Here is a 13,871-nt window from a genome sequence, read left to right on the forward strand (position 1 = left end):
TTAAAGTGATTGTTCTTGGTCTACTGTTGAATGGGCCACGTCTTCTTGGGTCTGACTGCAGGGGTGGGGCTGCCCACACTCCTGGCACAGCTGTCCGCCCAGGGGAGCTGAAAGGCAGAGGGGTCGGTGGCAGCAGATGTTTGGTGCACTGTTTCCTGTGACATCAGAGGGAGGTGGCGATGTACGCTTTGTGGGGAGCCCTCCAGAGGCAGTTCGTTAGAGGAGCATTTGCTATGTAGGTGGAGTGCCATGGCAAGGCAATAGAGAATTTGCATGGAGCAGTGATTCAAGGGTGCAGGTCAGTGTACCCTTCCTGTCATATGCATAAGGTATGATGATAGAGGGTGGTGCAACCTTTTCGGAGGTGAACTTGCATGTTAAGGCTGATAGCCAGTGTTGCAAAAATACTGAGCTCCAATCATTGGAGTTGGCTTTGCCTGTCTCAGTTTTAGGAGAGCCCTGCAAGCTGAACCTCCTGGACAGCTGCTCTTGACCCCAAATGTCGCACAACCTTACTCCGAGTGACGGACCAGTATCCCGGCGCAGGTTCCCAGTGGTGCACGGGGGCAGGTGATTCCGAGGGTGGCCGCTCCTACTTGCTTGTCTGTGGGTGTACGTAGCAAGAGTTGCGGTGCCAGGCGGGGCACGGGTATGTGTGAGGGGGAGGAGGTAACATGGCTGCCCGATCTGATTGTTTTTGTTTCGATGACCGGGGCCGCCCTGCGGAGCAGATTACATGTAAATGATCTGTCTTTGCTGCCGGGGTCTCCCTAGGGTCCGGGCTGTGATCGCTCATCGATGGCGACATTGTTTGGCTCCAAAGAGACCAGTGTTCACTCTGCACAGTCCCAACTCCTAATCTCCAATTCTATCTCCCCAATTCACAATCTTTGCGATGCATTGAGTCAAGCCAGACCATACCTGGAGTGTCACGCAGTTTGGTGCTTACTTTCCCTCCATGTTAAAAAACAGTAGCTGTTTCAGCCCCAGGCTAATGTGCTGCATAGCTAAATACATATAAGGTCCCAAAGGCGAGACCGATGCATTGCAAATGCTTGTTTCTACTGAATGTGCTTTACATGGTTATGTTCCCTGCCGGCGACAGAAAGTAAACAAAGCTCCACAGCCCTCTTTAATTTCCGTTCCTTTCACTGCCTTTGCTACCTTTGAGGCCAGGGGTCACAAAGGCAGTGTTAGGGGTCGCTAGGGGCATTCTAGGTTTAGCAGTTGCGACCTCTGGTGACCCCTAAATGCAGTCTCAGCCCATGCAGATATGAGCGGTGGGGTGGTGGGGCCAGGTGTGGGGGACTTCGAAAGACGACGCCGAGGGAAAATTTATTATTTATTTAATTTTCCTCTCGTGGTCGTGTGTCAAACCTCCCCCAAACCAGAACTGCTCGGGCCGCAGGTGTCCGAATGTCGTCCATGGAGTCACGTGTCTTCTCTGTTTTAGTATCAGAGTAATGTGTGAGATTAGCTCACCTTTCAGATTCTGAATCACAGCAAAATACAGTAGCAATTTCATTGCTCTTGTATGACTTAAATGAAATTGCAGTGCGTTACTTATAGTCCAATGCACAGGACCATATCATACCAAGTGTTTGCAGCACCATGTAGTCTTTTGGCCATATTTTATTTCTTGTTGCCCCTAAGACTTGTTTTCCTTATCTTCTGGGATCAGGATTTTGGGGCCCATCTTTCAGTCTGCCATCTATGAGCTATACACTGTTGTTCAGCTAAGGGGCATATTATCAAGAAACGGCGTTAAAATTATCGCCGCTTTAGCGGCAGAAAACTGCCGCTAAAGCGGTGATAATGGGCTTGATAATATGCCTTTGAGAATTCCAATAGAAGCCCATGTTCTGGTGTCAACATGGGCTTCTATTGGAATTCTCTGCGCATATTATCAAGCCCATTATCGCCGCAGTTTTCTGCTGCTAAACCGGCGATAATTTTAACGCCGTGCTTGATAATATGCCCCTACGTGCTTGTCACTAGTTTTGGAGATTAATAGGGAGAAAAGGCTTATCACTAGAACATTTGGTGAGCTAGATTCTTTAGATGATTTGAGACAGTTGGAGGCTGTGATAAAGAATATTATTTTGAAACGTGGAGACAATGTTTGAATAAATACACCATGTTTATGTGTAATTACATTAAATTTTTTGAAGAAGATTATTAAAAATTATCAGAGGATTTTTTGAAACGTAAAATAAGCTGGAATTAGCAACAAATCTAACTTGTTCCAAACATCTTACTTCTATTTTCAACATTGTTTAAAATCTATAAATGTGTCAGAGCTTTTCTCATACAAATTCACATTTCTCTAAAGCTCTCTAATTAGTTTACAAAGTTCATCAGCAAGTCCAACATTTTAAAAGGCCCTATAAGGTAACTAATTATAATGTTTTCTTAGAATACAGTTATACCTACTTCAGATATTGCAAACATCCCAAATATGGTTTAAATATAATTAATTCCTAAAAATTTGAGAATGCTTAATTATAATTTACTGTCTAAATGTTTTTCTAACATTTTGTTTAAAAATGTGAAAACTCTTTTAACCTTTAAAATGTTTTTTGTTTTTTTACAGTTTTCATAATGTGTTACTTCTAATGCATAGCACTGTTTCAGCAAAAGGCACTACGTTTATATAATGTAAATTGAATAAATACAGTCTCATTTCCTTTAACAACTCAAATTAATAAATATTACAGCAAGCTACCATGCAGTTGTGTGTGTTGTTTATGGTCTGGTAAATGTTGTACTCTATATCACTGTTCTGATAACTTTACATTTTTCCTGCCAGGAGTTCCTGCTGATATCTCTTCCTCCAATCTTAAAAGGCTGCTACAGAGCAATGCTGATAACTTCACGGCTCAGTATATCAATGCCAGCGACTTTACTGTCATCAAGACTGTATCCACTTGTTACCACAGTACTTGGACTATGACTTGGATGTCCACTGTTGGAGATTTGCCTTATGTTATTCAGGTAGGTTTCCTGACCAGCTGGATTTGCCTTGCAGCAGGTTACTGTCTTACAGTATCATGCAACAAAAATGTGACATTCTACTGTTTTTACAGAGGAGGACTTGCAGAGCCTGAATGATATTGTCAAAATGCACATTAAAGGAAACAGTGGAATAGTTTCCAGGGAAAAACATAGACATAGATAATTTCTCATTAGTTTATTGTTCAGTACATGTGGCAATTCCCTGGTAACACTTCACCCCTCTCATTCATCACAATTATAATATCATAGAGTTTCCCAAAGCTGTAAGTTCTTCAGTCATTATTGACTTGTTCCCAAAATTGTATGAACACTTAAATTAACTGTTTTTATTTAAACTGTTCATTAAATTGATCAAAGAGGCGAATGCCCCCAATTCTACTGAATGGGACTAAAACAACGCGTTCAACAATTTACAACAAATTAGAACATTAAGTGGTCTCCAATGAGACATTACAGAACGTCCTTGTTTGATGTGCATTATAAACAGTGAAGACACCTTTAAATCTCAAGAAGGATGGCAATGATTTGAGAAGGACTATCCGTCCCGTGAAGACTTGCATGCAGTGACAGTGAATAGAATGACCGGCAATCAAATGTTTATTGTTGCAAAGGCATACCAGTCCACATTACTAACCAGAGAGCCCTTAGAAGACCGGAGTGTTCTACCACACATTACTGGTCTCCAGAAGCTTATAGCATAGTCCACCCAGCAGGACCCAAAAGTCATACGCTTTGAGCACCAATGTCCTATAATGTTGGTGATATTAAGAAAGTGGCAAGTATACTTCCTTAATGTTTCATAATGGCAATCATATAAAGGAGGACTGTAATGCAGGCTATCCAGGCATGTCTCTGATGCCCCTCTTTCTTTCTTTCTTTCTTTCTTTCTTTCTTTCTTTCTTTCTTTCTTTCTTTCTTTCTTTCTTTCTTTCTTTCTTTCTTTCTTTCTTTCTTTCTTTCTTTCTTTCTTTCTTTCTTTCTTTCTTTCCACTGGGTACCTACCCTGGATCCCTCATATCTCTGAGTGTATGACGTCCTTATACCGCCAGCATAGGCAATCAGAAAGAGAACATAAAAATAAATTTACCAACACAACAAAGGGAGCAAATCAGAGCTCCCAGTTTACCACCAACAACAACGTGTGTCTGTCTCTCACACTTCCTCATCTAGCCCACCATCCATGTCCCATAATACGATAATCTCACCTTGATGGTCACCAAGCATGGCATGGAAACACTAACCACATGGGCTCAAAGCAAAAACAATGCACCTCCAACCACACATCCCATTTAGTGCGGAGTGCAATCCTTGAGGATAAGCATGTCAGCACCCAATATAGTTGCAGTAAGTGCTATGCAAATGCTGCAACACAATACAATAAAATGATCTGAATATTTGAGACTCACAGTCCCATACATACTGCAAAGAAATCTGCAAGAAATGATGTACACCCAAAGACTGAAGAAGATATTATTTTGGTAAAACAGGACTAAACATAACTATTTAAGCATATTACACTGATCTAAATGAAGAGGATATGGCATTGGGAAGGAAATCTAGCCAATATCTCAAAAACACATTGCCTGAGAAAACTCATATAGTATGACTCAACAATTCCTGAGCATGTTAAAACATGCAATATTGAAACAGTCGCTCAGTGGAACACCTTGGTAAGAAGGAGACCCAAGGAAACAACCTCAAGAGGTTATGGCCTTTTAAAACACCTGTGAAACTAAGGATTAACCCCATGCTGGTAAAACGTTTCCCCACATGACGAAGCTCAGAAACAACACTTACGATTCATTAAAACAGATCTGTAACCAGAATTACTAACATAGGGCAAAGCGGGTCCTTAAAGAGGTTTTAATGCCCAACAAAAATACAAAACATTCAAAGGGTCGAAGAAATGAGGCTAATGGTCCTTCAGGGTTCACCATCTGACAGTTCACATGCTGAAACATATGTACATTATATGTTCACAGCAGTGGAGGTATGCGTAATTAGCAATATACCTTTACCCGGCATACATTGGATTATGCAATAATTCCACTCAAACCTAGAATGATAGAAATGTGCCCTCCTCCACCGGCCTCATACTGGCAGGCCGAGCGGGCAACCGTGTTGAATACATACAATCATACAATCACATTTACAGAAGATGGTGCACTGTAGCACCAACATGAACGAGCAATATGTTAGGAGGTTTTTAAAGTCCTTTCTAATTAAATGCCTCTAGCACTCATTCCTTCAGTTACTTATATTTGTATGCAAGGTTTTCCTAAAATTGCCCATCTTTTACAAATGGCAGAACTAAAGTGTTCCTTTGTTGAAGTAAATTGCCTAGAACTCATCTATCTACATTTGTTATGAACATGTCTGTACCGATACCATATCTAATACCATAAAAACTACTAATAACGCAATACTCCCTAAAAGGCAGCACAGACATTATACTAGGAGACCTAAACCTGCACCTGAACAAGGCTGACGATCCTAAAGTACAAGGCCTATCCACCCTCCTGGAAGCGAACGATCTCACCCAGCACTGAAATAAACAAGTCCACAATAAAGGCTCTACCCTCGACGCAATTATCTCCTAGCATAACACTTTAAATCTCCACGCTATCCTGCTCACTGACTGGACTGATCACCATCTAATTTTGTTTGTCTCAATGCCATCCAACCAAAGGCCCACCCCCAAACTATCCGCCCCAAGCACTGGGCGAGGAATAAACTTCAAATCCCCAAAGTAGAGCTAGAAGGATTAGTCAGTTCACAAATTCCCCCCCCACCTGCCCTCACCTCTGCTGATGACCTCATTGCCCACTACAATACAAAAAACTCCTGGACACAGTCGCCCCTCTGAAACTCAAGAAATATCCCTTCCATATCCTGGTTTAATCAAGACCTCAACAAAGAAAGGAGAAAACTTTGACTGGCTGAAAGAACCAGGAGACAACAGCACTCACTAACCTATCTCTCGATCCTCCGAGCTGTACGTCTAAAATACAAAAAACACACCTGCAGAGAAAAATCATCCTTCCAAGCCCAACTTGATTGATCTAGAAACAAGCCTAAAGACCTTTTCAACATCATCAAGCAGCAAACCTCCTCATTTCTTCAGCACTCAATTAATGACTCAACTAAGCACTGTGAAGAATTCACAACATTCTTCTCTGAAAGGAATATCTAACATTGAACTCTCTCCTGTGCCACCCACCTCGCCACCCTACACCAATGTTGCCCCAGTGAGCATCGAGGTCCACCCAAGACCCTACCTCCAACTAATGGCTGTCCCCCAACACCCTCCTCTCAGCAATGCAGAACACCATCCTCAGCCCTGCACAATTGAAAAATGATGCAACTTGGACTGAATTTGATTTTATCCCTGAAGAAGAAGTTTTCAAATTACTCTACTGCATGAAGCCGACATCACACATCTCTGACTCCCTCCCTGCTGCGCTTGTCAAAAATCTCAGTAACGTCATCTCTCCCATATGGATCAAAATCATTAACTCCTTCTTATCGTGCAGCTCCATGCCGGCCTCCCTTAAACTTGGACAAATCACCCCCTCATAAAAAAAAACGGACTCCAACGTGAACGACCTTAACAATTACAGACCTGTAACTAACCTCCCCCTCCTTGCCAAAGGCATCGAAAAATGTGTTCTTGAACATCTCAACAAGCAAACTGAAAAATACAACCTGCACAACACCCTCCAATCTGGGTTCAGGTGAGGCTACAGTACAGAGACTGCAATACCTGTCTCTTGCACTATTGCGCCACAATATGGACCCCCTCGCTATGGTTCTGAAACAAGCCAGAATTGAATATCACCTCTATGCAGATGACACCCAACTGTACATTAAAATCACCTAATTTAGGCATCCAGCACCTAAACAGCACTATCTTCACGGTTCAATCCTTGCTAACCAGCAACCATCTTAAGCTAAGTCCTTTCCTGTAGATATCTGGCTCGACAACCTCACTGCATTAAATTGCAAACCATCCATCTCCAACTTGGTCAAGTCCCTGGGGATTAAACTTGACACAAACCTGAACATGAAAGAGCATATTAATGCCTGAGCTATAAGCGCCTTCTACATTTTGAAACACCTTAAAATAAATCAAACCCTTCATCCCCATTTAAGATTTAAAGATGGTGGTGCAATCCTTATTCCTCTCCAGGCTGGACTATGGTAAGCAATGATCACGGGTGTTCCAAAAACACACTTAGCCCCTTTGAACGCTACACTCTACGCTGCGGCCAGACTACTGTTGGGGAGAGTCGCTTTGAGCACATCACTTCCACTTTCAAGAAACTCAACTGGCTTCCAATCAAGTCAAGACGTGTTCTCAAAACTGGCAGTGTAATATGCAAAGCTCTCTACACAGATAAACCACTTTACCTTGCAAACAAACTATCAAAAGCCGGCCAAAAGAGACCTCTTCAAAGCTCTCACCAGCCTGCTTTTTTATCACACCTATCTCACTGGCTGCCTTCAATCCTCACATGTCTTACCCCCTTGTTTTCTCCTTTCATTTTCCTGTCTCCTTCATGCATGTCTGTTTTGCTACCCCTCTTACCTTTGACATGCATATCTCTCTAACACCTGTTTTCTATCGCTCCCAGCTCTGTATTCTCTTTCTCTCCATTACACATGCACACACACACACCTTCTCACCTATTTCTTTGTAGTGCTCTCTTTCTCTTTTTCATTTTTTCATCTATCTCTGGTGCTCTCTCTCTTGCCTCTTCTATATTTCCCTTTCCGTTCAAGGGCATCTAGGGAAATGGCGATACCTTTTCAGAGTTTGTTACTTTTTTGTTTTTTTAGATTTCTTTCATGCCTTCATGCACAAGTTGAAATTAATATTATTGATTATGCCCAAATTGAAGAAAGAAAAATCATGCACCCGCTCCTTCGCTGGGATCACTCCCAGAATCTGGAACTCGCTGCCTCAGGATCTTCATGAAACTCAATCATTTCATCACTTCAAGGAGAAACATAAACTTTTACTTCTCAATAGGTACCTAAACCAAGGGCGGCTCCTCGCTATGGCGGAGGAGCATCTCCCCACTGCTTTCAAGCTGTGCGGAAGCAAAAACATAAAATGATAATAACTTTCAATTTTCATTTTTTTAAATTGTGTTTTAATTATGTTTTTGATAACAATAACAGAGACATAGTACATTTTCTGCTATATACACAGTACACAAAGTCGAACACAATGGAGCAAGGCAAGTATCTTATAACATACAGTATCAATATCATCACCTTTCAATTCGCATCAGTGACCCCTTCAGTGCAGTCCGATGTTGTAATTGCCCACAACACAGTACGAATCCTGAGGCCTTTACGTTTGGCCGTTAGACGAGGCATTTCTCTCAGTCTAGCAATAGAAAACATATCATGCGATCAGCTCTCCAGTGCTATGTTTCAAGGGAGTCAGCACCATGAACCGCTTGCTTTGGCAGCCGGATAGGCCTAGTATAGACCCCAGAGGTTTTTAGGCCAATTACGGGGGGAGGGAGTAATAACTAGCTATATAATATTCTGTTTGTGTGCTGCCATATGTCATGTCGTGTCCAGCCCGTTACAGTGGGGGTCGGGACTCGTGACCAGCAGATCGCAACCCTGCACCTAGCCACTAATAGCCCCATATCTACCAGTCATCTGATTCCCTTAGGCAGGTGTTTGGAATATTCCAATAGATCGAGCGTAGGGTCGGGTTCTAGTGTGGTGTCCGTGATTTCCCCCAGTGTCTTAAATATCAACACCCAAAAAGTCGCAATCCCAGAGCACAGCCAGGCCAGGTGATAAAACTCTGCAGGGTCCGCACCACAGCGTTCGCACGCCGCAGAGTTCTGCAAACCATACCTGCAGAGCCTCTCTGGTGCATAATATACCCTATTTAAGAATTTAAAATGTATCAACCTATGACGTCCATTTAATGAAAAGCCTTTCGTACTTTCACTGCAGTACTTCCATGTTGTATCTTCTATCACTCGACCCATGTCAGCCTGCCACGCCAGCCGAGCTTTGGTGTAGTGGTTGGCTCTATAACCCTGCGCTGTGTTATATATCCTTGAGACAATTCGTACTGGCGATACAGCATTAATAACGTATGTGAGCGGAGCAACCTCTGCTGGCTCATCCAACCCACTGGCCAGGAGCTCTCTTAGTGCATGCCTCACCATGTGAAACTGAAATTGGGTCAGTGGAGAAGCTGTCTGACCTTCCCGTGCTGTGTCGTCCCAAGATATTGTTGTACCCTCAACAAACATTTTTCCTATTGTGTGGATATTTATAGCTTTTAAGGCCCTAATCACCCCTCTTTCCCTACACGGGGGCAGCCAGTGGCACCACTCCAGTGGCATTTTAGGGGAGTAAAGTATGGCACCAGCTTGTAATTTCAGAAGGTGATTCCAGGCATGTGTTGTCGCATTAATGGAGGCAAGGATACCAGTCCTGCAATCCAGAGGTTTAAACAGAAGTGCAGGCAATGGGGTAGGGGCCGCAACCACATTCTCAATACGAAAATGCAGAGCATCAGTGGGGCTGTGTATCCAGTGGTGCGCATGGGCTCCCTGTTCAGCCCTATAGGACAGTTCTAGATCTGGGGCTCCAAGCCCACCCAAGCTGTATGTGAGTGTGAGAACCTCCCACTTAATTTGTGCATGTTTCCCAGCCCATGCTAACCGCACCATCAGAGTTGTTAGTAACTGAAAAAAAGAGCTCGGAAGTACAATGGGGATACTCTACCCACAAGGGATAGGGGTAACCACATCTATCTGTCCACGTCATCTTCCAGTTTTGACACAGCTGTCCCATAGTTTTCTTTGAAGAACACCTCTGAATCAGTATGCACTCTGATGCCTAAATATCTAAATCTAACTGTCCAGCACAGGGGGTAATCTGGCGTGAACTAGGCCATCTCTTCAGTCAGCGGGAAAATGAGCGATTCATTCCAATTCACCTTGAGGCCAGATCTGGTCCCAAAAAGAATCACATCACGCAGTACCATTGAGAGATTCTGGTCAGGGTCTCTAACATATAGTAATGTATAATTGGTGTATGTGGATATAAACAAGTTATAGTGCTGAAATCGTATTCCCCTATGGCTATGATATTCTCGCATTGCACAGGCGAGAGGTTCGCCTGCCAGGGCGTATATCAATGGGGAGAGTGGACACCCCTGACTTGTGCCTCTAGTGATGCGAATCGGGTCTGTGACTAGGTCCCCGATTTTAATCCTGGCCGTGTGGGAATTATACAGCACTCCCACCATTTGCAGGAAGACACTCCCGAGTCCCATTCTCGGCAGCACGTGTGTCATGAACCTCCACTCCACAGAGTCAAACGCCTTCTCCATGTCGAGGAAGACTGCCACCGCCTGAGTGTCCCTTTGCGTATGTTATATAGCCCCAAATACAGTTCTTAAGTTGTAAGTCAGATTTCTACCAGGGACAAAGCCGGCTTGTTCTGGTGATATCAACAGCGGCACCAGTGGAGACAATCTGGTCGTTAAGACCTTTGCATAAATTTTAGTATCCACATTTAGGAGTGACAGCAGATGGTAAGAGGCGCAGGCAGTCGAAGGTTTCTCCGGTTTGAGAATGGTAACGATTAGCGTTTCCCGCATTGAAGGAGGCATTTCGCCTGCCTCAATGATTTCCTCAAACAGTGTCTGTAGGTGCGGGACCAATAGGTCCCTGAACACCTTGTAAAATGAGACAATGAGACCATCTAACCCAGGGGCACAATTGGATTTCATCCCAGCTAAGGCTGCGGTTATTTCTTCTACTTCTAGTGGGCGCATCAAGTATTCCCTGAGTCCGTTCAACAGCCAAGGTAGTTTAATATGAGTAAGGTAGTCTAAAATAGCTTCGTCATCCCTCCCACACTCAGAGCTATATAGTAATGCGTAATATTGCTTAAATCTGTTGGCAATGTCCAGCGGATCAGTTAGGAGCTCCCCCTCAGCATCATGCAGGACAGTCACAGTGGTTTTCTCTCTCCGGGTTTTAAGCAGTGAAGCCAGAACCGGCCCGGATGATCTCCCTCTCTGTATATGCGAGCAGTCGCATATTTGCCCAGGTGCTTTAATTCAGCATCAGTATTCTTCCAGAGTACGGTGTAGGTCTTGCGTGACTCTGTCGTCCGCCCCTGTTAGTAGTTGCTGCTCTAGGGTCGCTAATGTGGTCTCTAAGTCCGAGAGACACTTCCCAAGGGTGCAAAGGACTCCAGAGATCTTAGCCATGGCAATCCCACGGATATACACTTTAAAGGCGGCCCACACTGTGGCAAAAGAGTCAACTGACCCAATATTGATCTAAAAAAATTGCTCAATGGACTCAGCCAGTTCCGCTTTTAAAGCAGGGTCGAGTAGGGAATACGGGGGAAATCGACAAGTAAAGGGAGGTATGACTGTCTGCGGAGTGTCCATGTCAATCTGTACTGGGGCGTGATCTGAGAGCGTGCGAGGTAGAACCACACAGTCACAAATCTGTTTACACAGATCCCTTGAAATAAACAAGTAGTCAATCCTAGTATGGAGGTTATGATATGCGGAATAGTGTGTGAAGCCTCCTGGGCCCTGTAAGCGTGTACGCCATACATCACATAAATCTATTCGGGTGGCGGCAGTCATAATGGATTGAGCGGTGACAGTTAGGCGTCTAGGCAGGACTCCTGACCTGTCTAAGTTGGGATCTAATGCACAGTTAAAATCACGTTGCCAGAGTAGGGGATACGTGCCATATTGGCTCATTCTGTCTTACAATTTTACAAAGAAGGCAGGGTTAGGGCCATAGACGTTAACTATGATCAATCCAAACCCTCTCCCGCTGCATTGCGATATTGTGAAGCTTCCCTCGAGGTCGGTCTCCAGTGCTTCTAAGTGGAGTTCCAATCTGGGATTCACCCACGTTAGTACCCCCCGGGCATGAGATGTGAACTCCGCAGTGTGTATGTTACCCCCAAGCCTCTGTGCTGCAACAGTGCGCTATGTAGAGACAAGTGTGACTCCTGCAAGAGAGCAATGTCGACACCATGTCTAGTGAGAGAAGCCAAGACTTTCCGTAATTTCCTGTGTTCACTGAGACCTCGGACATTCTAAGTTAAAAATGTTATCTTACAAGACTGAGGGTGCATCTAGGAAGTTAGTAACAGTCAAGGTGCGTTGCTCAGAACTGCCTCTGTGAATCCTGAATCCTGTGGGACTTTGTGTTGAAACTCCGAAATGCGTTGTGTCAAGACAACTATATCGGCATCAAACAATTGACTTTGGTCTCTGTGTCACCCCCCTCCCACGACGGGCATCCCCAACTGAACATGCACAGTAGAACTTCTCCCCAACCCACCACAACATTAGTAAGGTAACAGTTGTAGGTTCCATTGCCATGGCGAAATACCACAGAACAAACCCCATTTGCTATTGAAATATTCATGAAATAGAATAAACAATGAAGTTGTAATCAAAACAGTTCCCCGGTAGTGTGTTACTCACGTAGGCGGATGTTGCGAGCCCAGGAGAGTAACTGAACCAAACTAGGTTAAAAAAAAAAACTCCCCCGGCCGTCTGCCAACTTGCAAAATCGGTGCATCATAAAATAGTACAACTGTGCCACCCTCTGTCCCACACATTTCTAGCTTGGAACATATTCACCACACGCATTATGAGCCTAAACACTCTGTGTTTGCTGCCGGAGCCTAATACCCCAGTCATTGGTAACTAGTTATCTGTGGCAGTCCCTTAACAACCGCCTCAACTGGATTCTCAGTCACAGCCGTTCGTTCCTCACAACCACCCTCACCAGCCATGTTATCTGCGAAGCAAGCGGTGAAATCATTAGTCCTGGTCATCCAGACTGTCTCCCGCTGCTCCGTCCGAGGTGTTCTGCACAGCGCTCCCCTGCTTTTTCTTGGACCACTCCTTCAGGGCCTTCTGCAGCATCTTAGGATCAGTGAAAATCTGCGATTTACCTTGATGGTTTACACGAAGTCTCGCCGGGTACAACATTGGGTAGTCTAGATTTTGGTCCCGTAGCTGGCGCTTCAGTGGAGCAAACTGTTGGCGGGCCTCCTGCAAATGGAGCGGGAAAACCGGATATAAGGAAATAGTAGCGCCCTCGTACTGTAGAGATTGTTTCTCCCTTGCCACTCTCAACGCTGCATCTCTGTCCCTGTAATTCAACAGCTTTGCGATGATGGGCCTCGGAGGCGCCCCAGGGGCAGGGTGCGGGCCCAGCGGGCGGTGCGCCCTCTCCACCACGAACATGGGGGAGAACGCTTCACTCCCCAACAGTGTCACCAGGAGTTTTTCAATGAAGAGCTCCATATTCCCGACCTGAGTTGTCTCTGGAAGGCCCGTAATGCGTAAGTTGTTTCGTCTGGACTTCGCTTCTAGGCCCTCAGCCTTGTCTAGCAGTACCTGCAGCACCTTTCCCATTTGTTTATGCTCTGAGTCCAGTTCTGTCTGGGCCTCTTCCCCCTGCATGACCCTGCGTTTGGCCATATCCCGTCTCTCTACTCATTTATCCATCCGTTCAGACATTCTGTCCATACAATATGACAGGGAATCCAGTTTAGTGCCAAGGGCTGATAGACTGTTCTGCAAGCTTTTTTACATGGCCTCAAGCATGCCGCGGATACTTCCATCGGCCATCTCTTGCGGTGTTTCCTGCACGTTGTCACCCTAGTCCGGGGGATCTTCCCTCACCCTAGTTTTGCGCTGATCAAAGGTGAGTTTGGGCTCCGATTTATCTACTCTTCCCATTGTAGCTGGGCTACTGATGACAACAGCATGTTTGCGCCCTCTGTTAAGTGTGCCGAGCTCTTTTGCGCAGGCA

At 44.7% G+C, this 13,871-nt stretch overlaps 1 protein-coding gene across 1 annotated transcript in view; it reads left to right on the top strand.

The window, feature by feature from the left end:
• Nucleotides 1–13,871, top strand: part of PKHD1 (PKHD1 ciliary IPT domain containing fibrocystin/polyductin) — a 1,788,124-nt gene that overhangs the window by 559,510 nt on the left and 1,214,743 nt on the right. The window contains exon 23 of the mRNA XM_085609531.1: nt 2,810–2,994. Within this exon, the coding sequence (XP_085465657.1) occupies nt 2,810–2,994 (185 nt within the window). The remainder of the gene's footprint in view (nt 1–2,809; nt 2,995–13,871) is intronic.

The sequence above is a fragment of the Triturus cristatus genome, chromosome 6 (assembly GCF_964204655.1).
Source record: "Triturus cristatus chromosome 6, aTriCri1.1, whole genome shotgun sequence".
Classification (NCBI taxonomy): Eukaryota; Metazoa; Chordata; class Amphibia; order Caudata; family Salamandridae; genus Triturus; species Triturus cristatus.